The sequence below is a fragment of the Carassius carassius genome, chromosome 11 (genome assembly GCF_963082965.1).
Source record: "Carassius carassius chromosome 11, fCarCar2.1, whole genome shotgun sequence".
Classification (NCBI taxonomy): Eukaryota; Metazoa; Chordata; class Actinopteri; order Cypriniformes; family Cyprinidae; genus Carassius; species Carassius carassius.
Window position 1 is genome coordinate 8,559,737 of NC_081765.1, and position 17,826 is coordinate 8,577,562.

Genomic DNA, 17,826 nt, shown 5'->3' on the forward strand with positions numbered 1-17,826 from the left:
GTTGTATTTAATGATAAATGATTTTATATAAATGATTTGAATAAAAAAAAATTAAAAATGAATGTTTCAATTTCAACCCTGGCAAATCATTGTTGTAGCAACAGTGTATTCTTTATATTTACAACAAAAACACAAATAATAAAAAATAATGTAATATCCAATGTCTATAGTGGTATACAATTATTTACAATCATGCAGTTAAATCTCAAGAAGAACATACCAACATTAAGAAAACGTATAAATGTATCTATATCCATCTACTTGCACATTTATTCATACCTATCTTTCTAATTAATGTCATAGCTAATATTTTAACTGTTTATGTTCCTCTTTTAATGAACATGACAACATCTGGAAAGGTATACTGTCTAGATGTAGTCATGTTCAGTTAGACACCCAGGCAGTTCCACGGGAGAAGAAAGCTGAGCAGCCAGACGTCCTCGGAGATGGTTCCCTGATAGGTCCCTCTCACCCACTGCTGCATTCTCACCATCCTCGCTGTCTTCTTGTCCTTGGCTTTCCTCCGCCTCCTCCTCCTCCTCCAAGAGATCACCTCCCATCACACAGATGTTGTGGAGGATACAACAGGCACCAATCACCTTTGGGGCGAACAGTGGCCTGATCTCCAGGGCCTGCAAGAAAACTGCATGCCAGCGAGTTTTTAACATCCCAAAAGTGCGCTCGATGATGTTCCGTGCTTGTGCATGATGCCTGTTGTATCGGGCTTCAACTTGGCCTGTTAATCAAAAATCGTGTAGAAAATGTGTAGTGTATTGCAAATTCATGACGTGTCTGTCTGACATCAAAAAAGTGTTCTTGCGACAGGCTGGCGGTATGGGGTCATGATTGCAATAGGATGCTGCAAGCAAGGGTATCCACTATCTCCCAAAAGATAGTATCCAGCTGGTGGATACAGAGCCTGCTGGTACATTGGTGATCTGCGCAGCACATGGGCATTGTGTACAGAGCCTGGATTGCCAATATACACATCTATAAATGTGTCTTTAGCATCACAGGTGCCCTGTAGAATGATGGAAGGGAAGATCTTTCTATTTATGTTGCATCTTTTTTGTGGCATTGTAGGAGGAAAAATCCTGATGTGGCACCTGTCGATGGCACCAGCAGCACAGCGGAATGCCTCATGGCCAGCAAGGCGAGTAAAGCCATCCCCCACCTCATCCATTTCCTCTGCTTTTGGAAAATTAATAATTTTCCATTATTTCCATTTAACCTGTCATCATCTCCTCCACAACATTCTGAACAGTCCTAAAAAACTGTTGAAAGTGGCATGCATGCTGAAGTTATCTGATGTGACCCTGTAGGATGCTCCACAGGCAAGCCAATAAACTGTAACAAGTACTTCAATTTCGCGGCTCCTTCCATGGGCTTTTTGACGGGGCAGCATCTGTACCAGCATGTTGATGCTGTTCCTGGAGAGCCTGAAAGCTGGCTTTAAATCCTCTCTAGAAAAAAACTTGACCAGGATTGGTACCTGGTCATTGATCTGTGAATACCTGCGAGTGGGACTTTGTTCCTTTTAAAATATATAGATAATATATTAAGAATGTTTTTACTTTTGTTGTATTATGTATTTGTTATATGTATTGCTTTTAAAAAGTTTTTACTATAGGTACTGTTGTTGCATTATGTATTTATTATATTTTTGGATTTTTAAAATGTTTTTACTATATTTAATGTATTTATTAATATAGGCTATTTATTCAGTTGTTTTAAGGATTTTGTCTCAAATTTATTAAAATCTGCCATAATTAAATTTCCCTCTAACATTTGCTCTTTTCGTAAAGTATTTCTTTATACTCTATTTCGGTTTCATTCATTTATTGATAAGCTCTAGCACAACATTCATCCCAGAGTCTAAAAGTTGTAGCCTATATGATTATTATAGACATTAAATTGTCCTGTTTGTGTTATTGCAGTAATATGGTGTGCACCTAACTATATAAAGATGATAATTGAGCACCACAAAGACGAATAAAAGGTGTGTGAAGTGTAAGCTAGTTATTTTAAATGTTATCAACTGTCAGACCTATTGTACTTGTCAGTTTATTCGGTACACTGAAAAATCTAATGTAGTCTCATGACATCCCTGCAATAGTTCACATAACTTTTTGTGAGTTAGTACTTTGTAGTCTGTTGATAGGGTGCCTATATGATACATTATAATACATTTTTATTATTACTTTTCATTTGGATATACCTAACTAAGTCCACATAAGTATATGGGCAGTTTATGAAGAAAGAATAATTAGAAAAACGTACAAAGCTGGAGAGACATGCTAATATGGCACGTCTCTTCTCCATCCTCCGCTGCATCCTGGCTTTTCTTTGAAGTATTTGTCTCCTCCGTTTGGCAGCCTCCTCTTCAGCATCTTGATAAAGAATAGCAATTGCAATGGCAATCCTAAGCTGCTCCATTTTGATTTACACTGATTTACACCTTTCAACTGTTTTTCCCGCTTTTTTTATTTAAATTGTAGCTGAGTGGGTTTATTGCTAGATTGTTCTTAATGAAAAGAGGCACTTGTTTCCACATATTTTATTTTAAACGACGTAAATATAATCAGTATTAATGTTACCTGAACCACATATTAATATGTTTTAATAGTTTTTAAAATAAAAAAGAGACAGTTGTTTAATATTATATTCAGTTTCATTATAAATATAAAGTGAAAATAATCAGAGTAGGTACATATTAGTTTTTTAATACTAATATATTTAATATATTGAAAATAAAAAAGAAGTTAATTCAAGTAAAACATGCATGCTGAGTGACGCTATCAAGTACGCTGCCGTTCCATTTGTAGAGTGACTGGACTTGCGTCCTCCCGTCTTCGAGAGTTTGTTCTTCTGAGTCGAACTTGGCAAGTCCAAACTCGGAAGGACGGAAGTTCAGACTCTGCGAACTTGGTATTGAGAAACGCCCATAGAGCGGAACATCTCGGTTACGTATGTAACCATGGTTCCCTGAATAGGGAACGAGATGCTGCGGTGACGTCACCGGCTATGGGAACACCCCTCGGTGTGACGAATGTCTGAAGCCCTATACTATCTCGCCAATCCTATTGGCCAAATAGCGCCTGGCACCACCCTTACGCATGCGCACGCATCATATACCTGGGTGCCGCGCGCTATTTCGCTCAGATTTCATGAACTGAAGAAGAAGAATGCTATCAAGGTATGGCACGGCCAGGACCGCAGCATCTCGTTCCCTATTCAGGAAACCATGGTTACATACGAAACCGAGATGTTCCCTTTCATAGGTCACTTCGATGCTGCGGTGACGTCAACGGCTATGGGAACGCTATACCATAACGCCTGATGTACCTGATAGCTGGGATCCAAGGAAGCATCTGCTCAAGCGGAGAGAACCTGGGAGCCAGGGGCCATCCTCACATCCAGCCTGTAAGACTTGATAAAAGTTCTTGGTGAGGATCAACCTGCCGCAGCACAGATATCATCCATAGAAGATCCACTGAGAAAAGTTCGAGAAGAAGCCACTGCTCTCGTGGAATGAGCTTTAACTCCTAAGGGCGAAGCAAGTCTGCGCGCCTCATAGACTAAAGATATTGCTTCCACCAGCCAATAGGACATGCGCTGTTTTGTAACAGCATGGCTTTTACCCTTATATTCAAAACAGACAAACAGCTGGTCAGACTCACGCCATGGGGCTGTACGATCCACATAAGCCTTTAAAGCTCTCACAGGGCAAAGACTTAGATCTCCTGACCCCGCCTCAGCAGGGGGTAAAGCCTCCAGGACCACTTGCTGAAAGCGAAAGGGATTAGATGCAACCTTAGGGACATAATTAGGCCTCGGTAACAACAACACCTTCACAGAGCCCGGTGCATATTCATATTCTGAGACAGAGAGAACCTGTAAATCCCCAACTCTCTTGAGGGAGGATAAAGCCATAAGAAGAACTGTCTTCAGAGTCAGGATTTTATCCGGTACAGTTTCCAAGGGCTCAAATGGATGCCCTGATAAACCTTGCAACACAATGGATAAATCCCATGAAGGAACTCGCACGGGGCGGAAAGGCCTCAGCCGTCCCGCACCCTGTATGAAACGAGAAACCAGTGGATGACGGCCCACTGAGGCACCGTCTATACATTCGTGGTAAGCCGAAATGGCTGCCACGTAAACCTTTAGAGTGGCTGGCATCACTCCATCCGAAAAACGGTCCTGAAGGAACTCCAGTACTGAAGCAACTGGGCAGTACACTGGATCCATATTACAAATTTCACACCAGGACGTAAACAGTCTCCACTTGAAAGCATATAAGCATCTCGTAGAAGCTGCTCTAGAATTCAGTATAGTCTCTGTAGTTTCAACAGAAAGATCGGGACATACTAACTCACTCCGCTCAGAGGCCACGCCCACAGTTTCCATAGATCTGGCCTCGGGTGCCAAATCATTCTCTGTGCTTGTGATAATAAATCCTGTCTGAGGGGAATCTCCCATGGAGAGCCCGCTAACAGACTGATCAGGTCCGCAAACTACGACTGTGTGTGCCACCGCGGAGCCACCAGCAGCAGCTGTTCCACTCTGTCCAGCCGTATTCTGGATAATACCGCTGGGATCAAACGAATCGGGGAAAAAGCATACAAACTGGTCCTGGGCCAATTGTGAGATAACGCATCCAAGCCCAGGGGCGATGGAGGGCATAGGGAGAACCATAGCGGGCAATGCGTAGTCATGTTTGTCGCGAATAAATCCACTCTCGCTTCTCCGAAAATTTGCCATAAGAGGTTCACCGTTTCGGGGTGTAACCTCCATTCCCCTTGCTCCAGAGTCTGCCTGGATAGCAAATCCGCTCCGAAGTTTTTTTGTTCTGAGAAGAAATTTGTTCTGAGACCAAAGAAGAACATGTCTCGCCAGCCTGCACAGGGGGCGAGAGCGTAATCCTCCCTGATAATTCAGATATGACACAACCGCTGTGTTGTCTGATCTGAGCAGCACATGACGGCCGATCAGCAGATTCGAGAAATACTGGAGAGCCAGAAAAACTGCCAGTAATTCCAACCTGTTTATGTGCCAACTGCGTTGTGTAGCTGTCCACACTCCGTGGGCTTGGCGCCCTTGACAAACAGCTCCCTAACCTGTCAAAGACGCATCCGTCGTGACAGTCTCTCAGAAAGCACAAATCACCAGCCGGACCCCGGCTAGAAGAAATTCGGTTGACATCCATAGTTTCAACGACATCACACACCTCCGTGTCACCGAAATCGTCTGATGCGGAAGACAACGGGGTGAAATATTTCGTCTTTTCATCCACCACTGAAAGGGGCGCATGTGAAGTAATCCCAAATGAATTACGGGGAATGCTGCTGCCATTAGACCTAAAAGTCTGAGGCACAATCTCACTGTCACTGTGCGACCCGCTTTGAAGCGCCGCACACATGACGCAATTGACTGAGCGCGCGGGAGAGAAAGCTTTGCTGTCATTGCACGAGAGTCCAAGACTATTCCCAGAAAGGTTATCCGTTGAGAGGGAATTAAAACACTTTTCTGGAAATTCGTGCGTAAGCCCAGGCTGTTTAAATGATTCAGCACAAGATCCCAATGAGAGTGTGCTTGAGTCTGCGATTGCGCTAATACCAGCCAATTGTCTAAGTAGTTCAAAAGGCGAATGCCCTGGAGCCGCAACGTGGCCAGAGCTGCGTCCATGCATTTTGAAAAAGTACGGGGAGCCAGAGCTAAGCCAAAGGGAAGAACGCGGTACTGATACGCTTTGCCCTCTAAAGCAAATCTGAGGAACTTCTTGTGTCTCTTGATGATCTGAATATGAAAGTATGCATCCTTCAGATCGATCGTGACAAACCAGTCGTTTGGTTGAATTTGAGACAAAATAGACTTTACAGTCAACATCTTGAATTTGCTCAGCCTGAGTGCAAGATTCCAGAATGGGTCACAAACCGCCGTCTTTTTTTGGTACTACAAAATAACGGCTGTAAAACCCTGACTCCATCTGAGAGGGGTGTACTTCCTCTATAGCCCCTTTGCTCAGCAGAGTTGACATTTCCGGTCGCAGCACCGCTATTTCCATTTGTTTCACAACCGTGGAAAGAATTCCGCGGAAAGGAGGCGGGCCTCTTCGAAACTGAATGGTGTATCCGTGACAAATTGTGCGTAACACCCATTGAGAAATGTCGGGCAAGCGTTACCACGCGGTCCGAAACAATATTAGGGGTCTCAAGATTTCCGCTTCCTGCAACGCTGTCATACGCGTTAAAATGTCCGGGCACGAAAAGCTTGTGGCGTTCGTGCACAGGGGAAGTGCATGCGTAAAAGTAATTGCATTTCGTTGTGTATAATCCTGAAACATGCCCACGGCAGGAATTAGGCCAACAGATTGAACATCGGGCTCTGCCGCTAGCGAAAAAGCGGCGGCTGTGTGAGCCGTCATAAACGGGTCGTCTGTGCAAGACCCTTGAATTGTCCCTCGAACTCTGAAAGCTGGATTGCGCAGAGTGTCTGAGGGAACGTTTGGCGTAACAGCTCGATCCAATGCTGTTCGAGGCGCTGTTTGCGGCGAGACAGTCAGTGTTTGAGCATGGGGACTGCAGTGAGAGTGTTGGATGCGCAAAAGCGATCCAACAGCGCTCTCTAGTGGAGGGCACAGTCCCTGGCAAGCAGCGAGAACATCAGGAGCTGCTATTTGGGGCCCGAGAACGAGAGGCATTAGCCGTCGAACTCAGGTTTAACCTCTTGCGCTGACGTTGGTGAGCTGGTGGAAAAACCTTAGGGCCCCAATCCTTACGAGGGGGCACCATAGGTGAAGGCTCTTCCCGAGAGGTGGCGGTGAGAGGAGGTCGAGCGAGAACGCGCGGGCGCCTGCCGGCGTTCAACCTCCCTGGGTCTGCGAGGAATCAGCTGGCGGAAAGCGGCTGATTGCCGTTTCGCTGGCCGGAATTTTTGCACCACCGAAGTGACAGCCTCTCCGAACAAACCGTCCTTAGAAACAGGGGCATCCATGAGGAAAGATTTATGCTTTTCTTTGATGTCGGTGAGATTAAGCCAGAGGTGGCCCTCAACCGTAATCAACCCAGCCATGGAACGGCCCACTGCTCGAGCAGTATGTTTGGTAGCACGTAGCACCAAATCTGTTGCTCGCCGTAATTCCTTCACTGCCTCGGGTGTGATACCCTCCCCTTCATCTAGTTCCTTTAATAGCTCCGCTTGGTAGGCCTGAAGGACCACCATAGAGTGGAGCGAAGCAGTAGGAATGTAGGATTTCCCAACTAGGCTGGACGTGACTTAACACGCCTTAGAGGGAAGAAAGGGGCAAGACTTCCATGCCGCGGCCGAATTAGGCGCGAGGTGTTCGGCGAGAGTCTCTTCCACCGGAGGCATCGCTGCATTGCCATGGTTCGCCATATCGGAAATGGTGGCGAAATCCGCAACCACGGCGTTAGTAGTCCGCGCTGAGAACGGCTGTTTCCAGGACCTCGAAACCTCTTGGTGGAGGTCCGGGAAAAAAGGTAAAGGCCTTCGGGGCTGTGCAGGTGTCCGACTAGCTAGAAAACGGTCGTCCAGCTTAGATGAAGGTTGGGACTCGGCCTTCTCAACCTCCCAATCCAGTCCCAATTTACCCACCGCGCGAGAAACCACATCCAACAGCTCGCTGTAGGAGGGGGAAACACGCCTCTCCTGTCCGCAAGGAGGGAAAGGGCCAGTATCGGCCGCGAAGTCCTCAGACCCAGAGGCCGCGGTGGATAAAACGTCTTCATCATAGCGTCCACAACCGAAGGAGATGGCACTACATGCATCCGGTGTGGACTGAAAATCCTCATTAGAGAAGACGACAGGCTCAATAAAACTTTTATTCTGCACCAGGGTAGGGGATAGCGAGCGATGTGGAGAATATTCCAGCGCTGCACTGCGCTGTCCTCGAAAGCCATGTCGCACGTGTCACCCCAAGCTATCGCCTCGTGCGGTGCCTCGGCAGTCGCAGAAGTGACATGGCGGGGGTTAGACACGGGGGCGACATCAGAAAATACTTCCACCCTGAGCGCAGTACTCTGAGCCGCAGGCCATCACAATGGGGACAAGAAGAAAAGGCCGCTAAGCGCTGCCTGTGCGTGTTGTAAACCCAGACATACTACGCACCTTTCATGAGAGTCTCCCTTCGTGATGTACCTGGTACACGGCTCCTTACACCTTCGAAAACTCATCGCGTCCGCGAAGAGGAGTTAACACTGCTCGTAGAAAACCGCTGAAGAACGCGAGATGATTCCTAGGGCACAGATGATTCGCTTCCCTGAAGGAATGAAATCTGAGCGAAATAGCGCGCGGCACCCAGGTATATGATGCGTGCGCATGCGTAAGAGTGGTGCCAGGTGCTATTTGGCCAATAGGATTGGCGAGATGGTAAAGGGCTTCAGGCATACGTCACACCGAGGGGTGTTCCCATAGCCGGTGACGTCACCGCAGCATCGAAGTGACCTATGAAAGGGAACTCTTTATATGAGCATTTCACCCGGAAAAGCGCAGACGTTGGACAGAGGAGAGCGAGACCGCGCAAATCAACACGCTTCAAAAACGTCGGCAGCGCTGCATAGGATTTGTTTGAGAATGCCTCCAAATAAGTGCGTTTTTTGGATGTGAGGGAAAGTTTACTGTGTTCAGCTTCCCCAAGAACCCAGCGTTACATGAACAGTGGAAGCAGTTCATTTTTCAGAGGCAGCAATGGAGTGTATCAAGTGCCTTTGTTATTTGAGTGATGAATGTTTTATAAACAAGGCCCAAGTCGATGATGGATTTGCACATTGTTTGCTATTAAAACATGGAGCCATCCCTGTGATAAAAGACCCCATTCATGTAAGAACAATTGCATCAGATTTCTGTATTCTGTTGGAAATCAGCACATAAGTGAATATATGTTAATGGAAACAACACGAAACATCAGTATTATAGCTCCACTCACGGCACACCTCCAGGAGCTCGGCTTGTCCCGGAAAGATTCATAAAGCTGTTTTTTTATTTTATAAATGTGATAAAACTAAAGACTTTTTGGATATATGAAGGATGCAGTACTACTCTATAGATACTCAAGATTAACATGAGATTAGGTGAAACTGTGTATGTTATGTACCCTTTTAAGTATTTTACACCCAGTTTGCAACTATAAATAAAAAAAAAAAATCTTCATCAGTGGTTTTCAACCTGTGAGCCACGATGGTATTGCAGGTGGGCCGCCAATTACAATTAAAATAAATAATAATATTGTTAATATATAGAAAAATGTCTAAGTCATAACATAATAACAACATCATTTCATATATATATAATTAAATAACAAAAAAATAGATATTAAACTGTAACTATGCTCCCACTATTCGAGCTAGCTGATTGGTTTAAGAACAAACCGCCCATTTATCTTAGATATTTTTGCTGCGTATGCTACAGAACAACAGCAGTTGTGCCAAGCGGTGCCAGCCCAAGTTATTTTCTGTTCATTGCCAGTTCATTCAATAAACACAGTTAACAATAGCTTCTGAGTACTAAGTTATTAACCCAACAATAGCGGGTCAGTTAATTTTTTTGCAGTAGGCCGCGCAAACATATGTGTTTGGTTGTGTGGGCCGCGAGTTGAAAAAGGTTGGAAACCACTGTTCTACATTATAGGCCAACATATTATACAATACTCACAGCTCTTAGGTGTAATTTGGTAAACAGTTCAATTTCAATTCCAATGACCCAGGGCCTGTTCTTCATACGTCGCTAACTCAGTTAGCTGGAATTGATTGTTGATGATTTGGCATGATCGTGGATTGGTTGGTTCGTCGAAGCTCATCCAGGAGTTGCTGTCATTGCTGTCAAACTTAAACCTGCTCTGTCTGGAGCAGGCTTATTTCATGTAAACAGGATTAGAGTGCATTTTTGTAAGCAGAACTGATACTTAAATTCTGTATATGTATGTATATATGACAGTTTAGAGGGGATATTAAAAAAAATAAAATTAAATTGAGTGAAAGTAATGAATCTCTTTAAGCTTCTGCTATCTAAATAGTATGCAAATTCAGCCACCTTGTGTTTTTTATATACAGCAGCTTCGAAAAAGGCATGTTTAACTTTTTTTCCCTGTGGTATAAACTTTTCATATGTCACTGTTATAAGTCATATAACTAAAATGCCAACAGCCAAACACGACACTTACAAATTAATACAATTTATGAACACACATAGAAAAAAGAGAGAAAGATGGGACACCTTTTTTCACACATATCTATTTAGTAATTTTATTTCTGACCATCAAGTATCAGTCACTCTCAGTGCCAACTGGCAGGAAAACATGGTATTCTAACCATTCTTACAACAGATCAAGTGTTGACAGTTCATGCAGCTATTTCCACACAGTGGGGTGGGGTGCATGTGATAACCTCCCGAAGCTGAGATGCGTGTTATCATGTGTCAATGATAGCCAGAGATATTGTCAAATCAAAGCATCAAAAATTGGCAATATTAAAAGGATTTAGCATTTCCAATTAATGTAGGCCTGTTCTTCTTACTATTAGGCCTATTATTATTATTATTTACTTTTATTATTAAATAACATTGTGTTGCAATAATTTCAGAGTGCATCACCGTATGATGTGTTGTGAGGATAATTCAAATTAGGCTATTAGTTTACCACTCATTGAAAATGTTTTTAATTAAAAAAAATATGTATACATGGCCTATAATTAAAATTATTAACACACTGCAGTCATCAATGACAATTAAGAGCAGCTTTATTTCATTCACAGGTTTTCAAAAACAACCTGTTTAACGTGAAATATTGTTCTTCTTATGTTTTTCTCTATACGGGCCATTCAAATCAGATGATGTATGATTAGAAATGTATGATGACACATGTAAACACAAAATACAAATATTTACATTAGAGGTTCTTCGTTTACTGTTGCATTTATCACATTTTACATCATTTTATACAATTGTTGTAATGCTGTAAAACTTTCAGTTTGACTGTATATTACTTAATTAAGTTGAGTATTCACATAACAAAGGTATCAAAGGTAGATAGGATTTTCAGACTTTTTCACACTTGTCCATACACTGAGTTGTATTTTTCAAAGTACTGACTGTTTTGAGTCTGTATCCTTCCTCGGGCTGGTGCCTGTGACTAAGGTGAAGTAATTGAAGTCAAATGCACAATTATTTAATGAAATATTGTTTGTATGAAATACATAATTAAATATTAATATGCAAGTTATTCAAGTAAAGGGAAAACTCACAAAGTCCTGTCCCATTTCTCTGTGACTCTGCTTATTGTTTTTACAGCTCCTTTAAATAGAACACATCACATTGTTTTCTGCGTTCATGATTGAAAATGGCTTGTTGTCATATTTGTGAAATGATTAATGATACTAACACAAATACTGATATATGTTCTCAGTTTTACATCTCTCTATTTGACAATTTCATCTTTGATTTATTTTAAATTAGCAAAAATGATGCAAAAAAGCTGGAGAATTAGAAATATGTACACTGATGAATGTGATACATTTTACAAGCACACATCAAGGCAATATTTCATGCACCTTCTTAATTAAAACAAATGAAACATGCAATCAATAAACAATCAAATTTCTTCTTTATGTGTTGATGTCTCTCACCTCTGAATGTAGATGCTGATGGTGATGATCAGACAGATCAATATGACTCCAGAACATGAGATGATGATAATGATGATGTACAGCGGCATTTGTTTGAGTGATTCTGGACTGATTGTGTTTTCTAGAAAATACAAAAGTGTCAAACACGTACGATAACAGTCAACAGTCACCTCTCTAACTAGTTCCTATAATAGTTTTTCTATAATAAAAGCACTTTGGTTCATAGAAAAATAAATAAAATCATGTAATAACCTGTTATTGTTAATGTCCATCTTATTGCTGCTGGGTAACAGCTGTAGTTTCCTGCATCAGACGCTTGTATTTGATGTATTGATAACTCTCTTGGAGCTGCTGGGTCGATGTGAATCCTGTTTGAGCTGAAGTTTCTCATTGTTCTGTTTCTTTCAGTGTCCTGCCTAAAAATAACGAAGCTGTTCATTTTCCATGTGAAATCGTCATCTAATTTGGTTTTGTTGCAGTGAAGTGTAACTGTTTCCCCCGCAAACACTGTTTTGTTGATGTGCTGCCGAATCTTTTGCTCTTGATTAGATTTGGAATAATCTGAAGAAAAGACGCAGAAAATCACAATGACTGCAGGTTTATAGTTTATTCTGCATCAGACGGTAAGACACACGTGTAAAAACGCTCATGCAAAACCTCATGAGACACACCTGCTGCTCATGTCCTTACTCACCACTGGCAGACACAAGGAAAATCACACAACACAGAACCAAACAATGATAAAAAACAATGTTACAACATACCTGCATTTATCAGTAAAGTAAGGATGAAACACAAATTCAGACACAGGATCCTGGTTTGAAAAACCTTCATGACCGCTTACTCTCCCTTCAACATTTCAAGCACTTCTGATCAAACTGACAGAGTCTGCAGACAGGAACGAGGGGAAGTGGTTACGTGTGAGTGGGACACAACTGAGAACCACTGAGCTCAAGAGAGCAATGTGATGATCAGAGTGTGAAACTGTTTAAGATAAAGATTACAGCTGCTCTTTGACAACCTATGAGGAATATCAATAAAAATATTCATGTTTGAATTTTTCATAATATCCATTACAATATTTATACTTATTTTCACTAACATTAAGATTTTAAGTAACAAATGCATATACATTTAAATAAAAGTATACAAAATTTAAGAGTATGTTTTTGACTGATAATCAGTTTTCCCAATATTTTTAAGCCTTCATCAGTTTTATAGCATGACAAATTATTATTATTATTATTATTATTATTTTACATTATATATATTCCATGTAGTTAAACAAAAATGAGATCATGAAAACAGCATCTAGAATTAAAATAATAATAATAATAAAAATTAAGTTTGACATGCTTTAGATGGAGTTTGCACATAATGTCAACTTTCCACAAACTATTCTTATAATCATTTGTCATTGCTATATTTTTTATAAGGTCTCAATGCTATTAACATGTGGTTTTGTGTTTGAGGTCTTGTATGAATTATGGCACAGTGTAGCACATCAAACTCTGAATATTCATGTACTGTATGACAGGTTTGTATGGTGCACATGCCCCCAAAATTCAAATGCTCAATTAATTTTCAATCAATTTGTTAATTTGATGGCAAGATTAATATTTTATTTAAATTAAGTCACTCAGTAATGTGTATTAAAACAGAGATTCTTTGATGAATTGTGAGACAAGCCTCATAACCCACACACTTCCTGTATTCTAGGACCTCTGTACCATAGAAAACATTTGCAGACCGATGCTTAAGCTCTTCAGTGTGGGTGAAAATGAAAAAGATATGTGAGAATACAAAGATCACCACACTTTAAAACTAATTATGAAATGGATGGTTCCAGTTCTGGATGCTGATGATATGATGCAAAACACCTCTACACTATATCACTGAGCAGATCCCATGTAGTTAGTTATGTTTTCTGTGTAACAACAGGGTTTTTGTTGTCCAGTGGAAAGGAATCGTTTGAATTAGTATAGCAATATAAGATATGAATGAAAATTAAAAAAATAAAAAAGTAAAAAATATAAATTGCAATAAAGCACTAAAGCTTAACAAAACCCCTTTGGCTGTGACTATACTAAGAATTTACTTTTTAATTAAAATAGGCTTCTGTGTGAAAATGGAAAGATCTGTAAAACGACCAGGTTTGTAGGTAAATGAGGCAATGTGGTGAATAAATTCCACTGGTCATAGCTGTTGAAAGAAAACATGAGAAGACCGTTGTATGGTTTTCCGCCTGGCTTAGTGTCATAGAAGAAGCATAGGCGTCGATTTCGGGGGGGACGTGTCCCCCCCAGATTTCGTCATGAGTCATTTTGTACCCACCACTTTTTTTTTTTTTTAAAACCTCGAGTTCTGCTGCTGCGCTGGCTACACGCTTTTCTGTTCATTAAAACTGCAACAACTGTAACATTGGGGTACGTTCTAGGTTGGGGGAGGGGGAGTCATCGTGTCACTGTTATTATTTTCTCTATATGCCGGTTTCAACGGCAACAACATAAACAAACGTTACAGCGCATGCGCGCTTTTGCGGACCTAACTTAACTTCCGGTAGACTTCCAAATAGAATCAATAACATCAGCCAAGTCCCTCTAGAGTAGATATTTTTTGATAACAAACAAAATATGTTTGCTGCATGGATCAGGCGGACTTAATGAGAATGCAAATCCATTCTTTGCCAATAGGAGATGTTTTAAAGCATAGACATAAAGCGCGAGAAATGGAGGTTTCCCCAGTAACAGCTGTAAACAAAGTACGCTCACACACGCTGCTTTATCAGGCATATAACATGCAAGTCTTCCTTCAGAAATACAGCGATATAAAAAACACCTGTGCCTCGTTTTGATATTTAAACATATAAATGTAAGGGATTATTATTATTAAACGTGCAGTACATAACGTTACTCATGTTTATTCAGCGAAGCCTTTTTGAAAATCGATCAGTTTTAAAATTGTGGTGAGTTTCCAAAAATAAATAAATGTATGGGAAACACACCCCGCAGCACAACCACCTGAGCCCTCAGTCTACTCATCGCCTTGACTTTAACCGCGTTTGTAGAAGGCACTGCAGCCAGACCGATATACACAACACAGACCGGAAGTTAACTTAGGTCCAGGCGCGTGCGCCCGATGAAACCGTCTATATGACTATCGCGCTTCTTTTTTTTAAAGAATGTTTTTCAAATGAGTTGACAGTTTGGAATGGACAGTGAACGAGCAGGAACGAGGCTACCTAGTCTTTGCTGGGATTGGCCAGAATTTCTGGCGAATGTATCATAGACGAGCAAGTCATTTAGCCTTCATACAATATCACAAGGTTGCATCCTAGTGCCATGGACTATAACATATCAAAGTGATAACTTGTAGAACAAATGGATGTTGTTGTACACACAGCAAGGGTCTGCAGACCATTGACACAAAGGTAAGACGCGATAACTTATGTTTATTAAGATTTGCTGGTATTATAGCTAGGTCTTGTGCATTTGCACACAAGGGATCGGCTGTTTTAATTCTTCTCTTGCAATTAATGTTACGTTAGACTTCCTTAGCCACCAACTTAATTAGCTAGTTACGGTTTGCGTTCATACAGCAAGTGTTGGGGGAGATGATTGTTGAGTAGTCAGTATCTTGTTTAATTATTGCTTGAATCTATTGCTGAATTCTGAAATAATTGTGATGATGATGATGATGATGAGGAATGGATCAAGTTTTAGTCAAAATGCCTGATGTAGATTGGATGGATGCATGTTGTTGTGAATTGAGAGCAGTCAGATCATGGTGTGATAGTCAATAGTGTTCATGTGCTACACGTATTTTTGCTTTTTCAATCTTGATAAAAGTGAAGTGACATTCAGCCAAGTATGGTGACCCATACTCAGAATTTGTGCTCTGCATTTAACCCATCCGAAATGCACACACACAGAGCAGTGAACACACACACACACTGTGAGCACACACCCGGAGCAGTGGGCAGCCATTTATGCTGCGGCGCCCGGGGAGCAGTTGGGGATTCGATGCCTTGCTCAAGTGCACCTAAGTCGTGGCACTACAAATTGAAATTTGTAGTGCTTAAGTTGTGTTGTGTGTAGATATGGTAAATTGTACTGGGAATTAAATCAAATTATTACATGGCTTGGTTGAATTCCACTGTAGAATGAAGTCTGTTATTTCTTGATAATAACACCGTTGCCATGAAAAACAGAGCGTTGCTATGGACGCGGCAGGATTCTAATCGTAGAGACGGAACTATTTTCTTTAGCGGAAGCAATACAATCGTGTTTAAATCAATAAACTCTTTTTTAAATCAATATTTTGTGTCAAATTATTGATTTATTTGGTGGGTAGCCATGTAATAAGCGGGATAATGTAGCGCGAGGCCCGATTTTGGGTTAGATTTTTTTCCCCGTTTTCAGTGGTTATAACAAAGCAACATGAAAGAGAAATTTGGTAATCATTGTTTAGGTACATTAAACCACGTCATGGCCATGTCATATTGTCAACATGGTACTTATATGATGATATGAAGCAGATTAGTGGGTCATATATCATATGTCTAATGCTTTGTACGGCTTTCTTCTTCATAAAACGAGTCGGACATCATCACATTTTTGTATACATTTTTATTTATTTACATTAATAAGATACAGGACGTCTTTCAAAACATGACCTGCGCGAAAGAGAGAAAAAAAAAAATGCATCATTGTACCCAGCACTTCTGAAAATGCACTTCTGAATGCGTCTCTGTCCCCACCACATTTCAAACCAAACTGACGCCCATGAGAAGAAGCATACATGAAGTAATTAGAACAAAAACCACTAGGCTACTACATGAGTTGCAAGAGCTGGGCTTATGACTGAAAGACTTTTGGTTCTCATTATTCTGTTAATGAGCTATTAAACACAACAGATTTTAAAACAGCACAATGTGTCATCATCAGCAGGGGTGCCTGAGGGTAGGCCTACACACAGACATTTAAGCAGAATTGTTAAGCAGAATTCAGTCAGCAAGCAGATGCACTGAACAAAACACCAGCATTTCATAGATGACTAATAGTGGTTGACTATCAGAAACATCAGTAGCAGGACTACAACTACGTATATGTTGCTTTCCTCAAGCAACCATTTCTGATCTGAACAAGGAACTTCGGAAAATTCAAATAAAGCACCAGACTGCAAATCGAATCATCATCCATGTGAGGAAGATTGATATTCGGAAGGGGCAGTCAGAACTCCTTAAGAAGGACTTCAGTGAACTCTGTGACACAGTTTGAAGACTTAAAGTTAAGTTGTTCATCAGTGGACCACTCCCAGCAAGGGGAATATGTTTTCAGGTTTGCTTGGGCTGAACACATGGCTACAGAGAATCTGCAGTTTAAAAGGAGTAAATTTCATTGACAATTTTAGTCTTTTCTGGGGCCATAGACAACTGTTTAAACTAGATGGCCTCCTCCCGAACAAACTTGGTGCTAGAGAACTAAAAGGCAATATCTACTTCTTCTTCCATCATCTTTCAGTTGTGTGTGCCAAACTACTCAACCTGAATGGCACACACACACCTGGACAGAGTATGAGTGATGACAGCACATCATATCAGCTTCCGAGTCTTCATGTGATTGACAAATCCCACAAGGACACTGATAACACCAACATGGCTGAGCCCTGCCCACAGAGCTCATCACAGACAGACTGTGACATATCAGACCATCTCCAAGACTCAGCACACTAGGACAACTTTCTGGAAAACAGCCAGGGAAGCCAGGACAACATATCACAGCCACCACAAACACCAGAGCCAGGGCCCTGCTCACTAGACACATTATCTCTCTCTCCAGCATCTCCACTTCTAAACTTCTCACAGAAAATGGAGAAACTGGTTTATGCTGGGACCAAACTCTCCCAGTCTTTTGCTGCAACCCCCCAGACATCAACTAAAAAAACTGTGGGCCCCACAACTAGCAAAACCTGTGGGTCCAGCTCGTCCTCCTCCTCCAGTGTGAGCTCTCCTGCCACTGCCACATTGCCAGGACCCAAACCCTCCATCTGCTCTAGCTAAACCAAAAACAACTGATAGCAGCCTACAGTGATGTGTCTCGGGTCCCCGCAACTATAGCAGAAATATTCACAAATGTTAACAGAACAAGCGGGTACCCAGTGTGCCTGTAGTTTTCTCTATTTCAGT

The 17,826-nt window shown here is 41.5% G+C and overlaps 1 protein-coding gene across 1 annotated transcript; it reads right to left on the reverse strand.

The window, feature by feature from the left end:
* Window positions 1-10,723: 10,723 nt before the first annotated feature.
* Window positions 10,724-12,608, reverse strand: LOC132152387 (uncharacterized). Its single transcript, XM_059561161.1, has 5 exons — window positions 12,404-12,608; window positions 11,892-12,200; window positions 11,640-11,760; window positions 11,259-11,307; window positions 10,724-11,146 (listed from the first exon to the last, which is right to left on the reverse strand). Exons 1-5 carry the CDS (start codon window positions 12,471-12,473, stop codon window positions 11,063-11,065), a joined length of 633 nt encoding a protein of 210 aa, XP_059417144.1. The 5' UTR covers window positions 12,474-12,608; the 3' UTR covers window positions 10,724-11,062.
* Window positions 12,609-17,826: the final 5,218 nt, after the last annotated feature.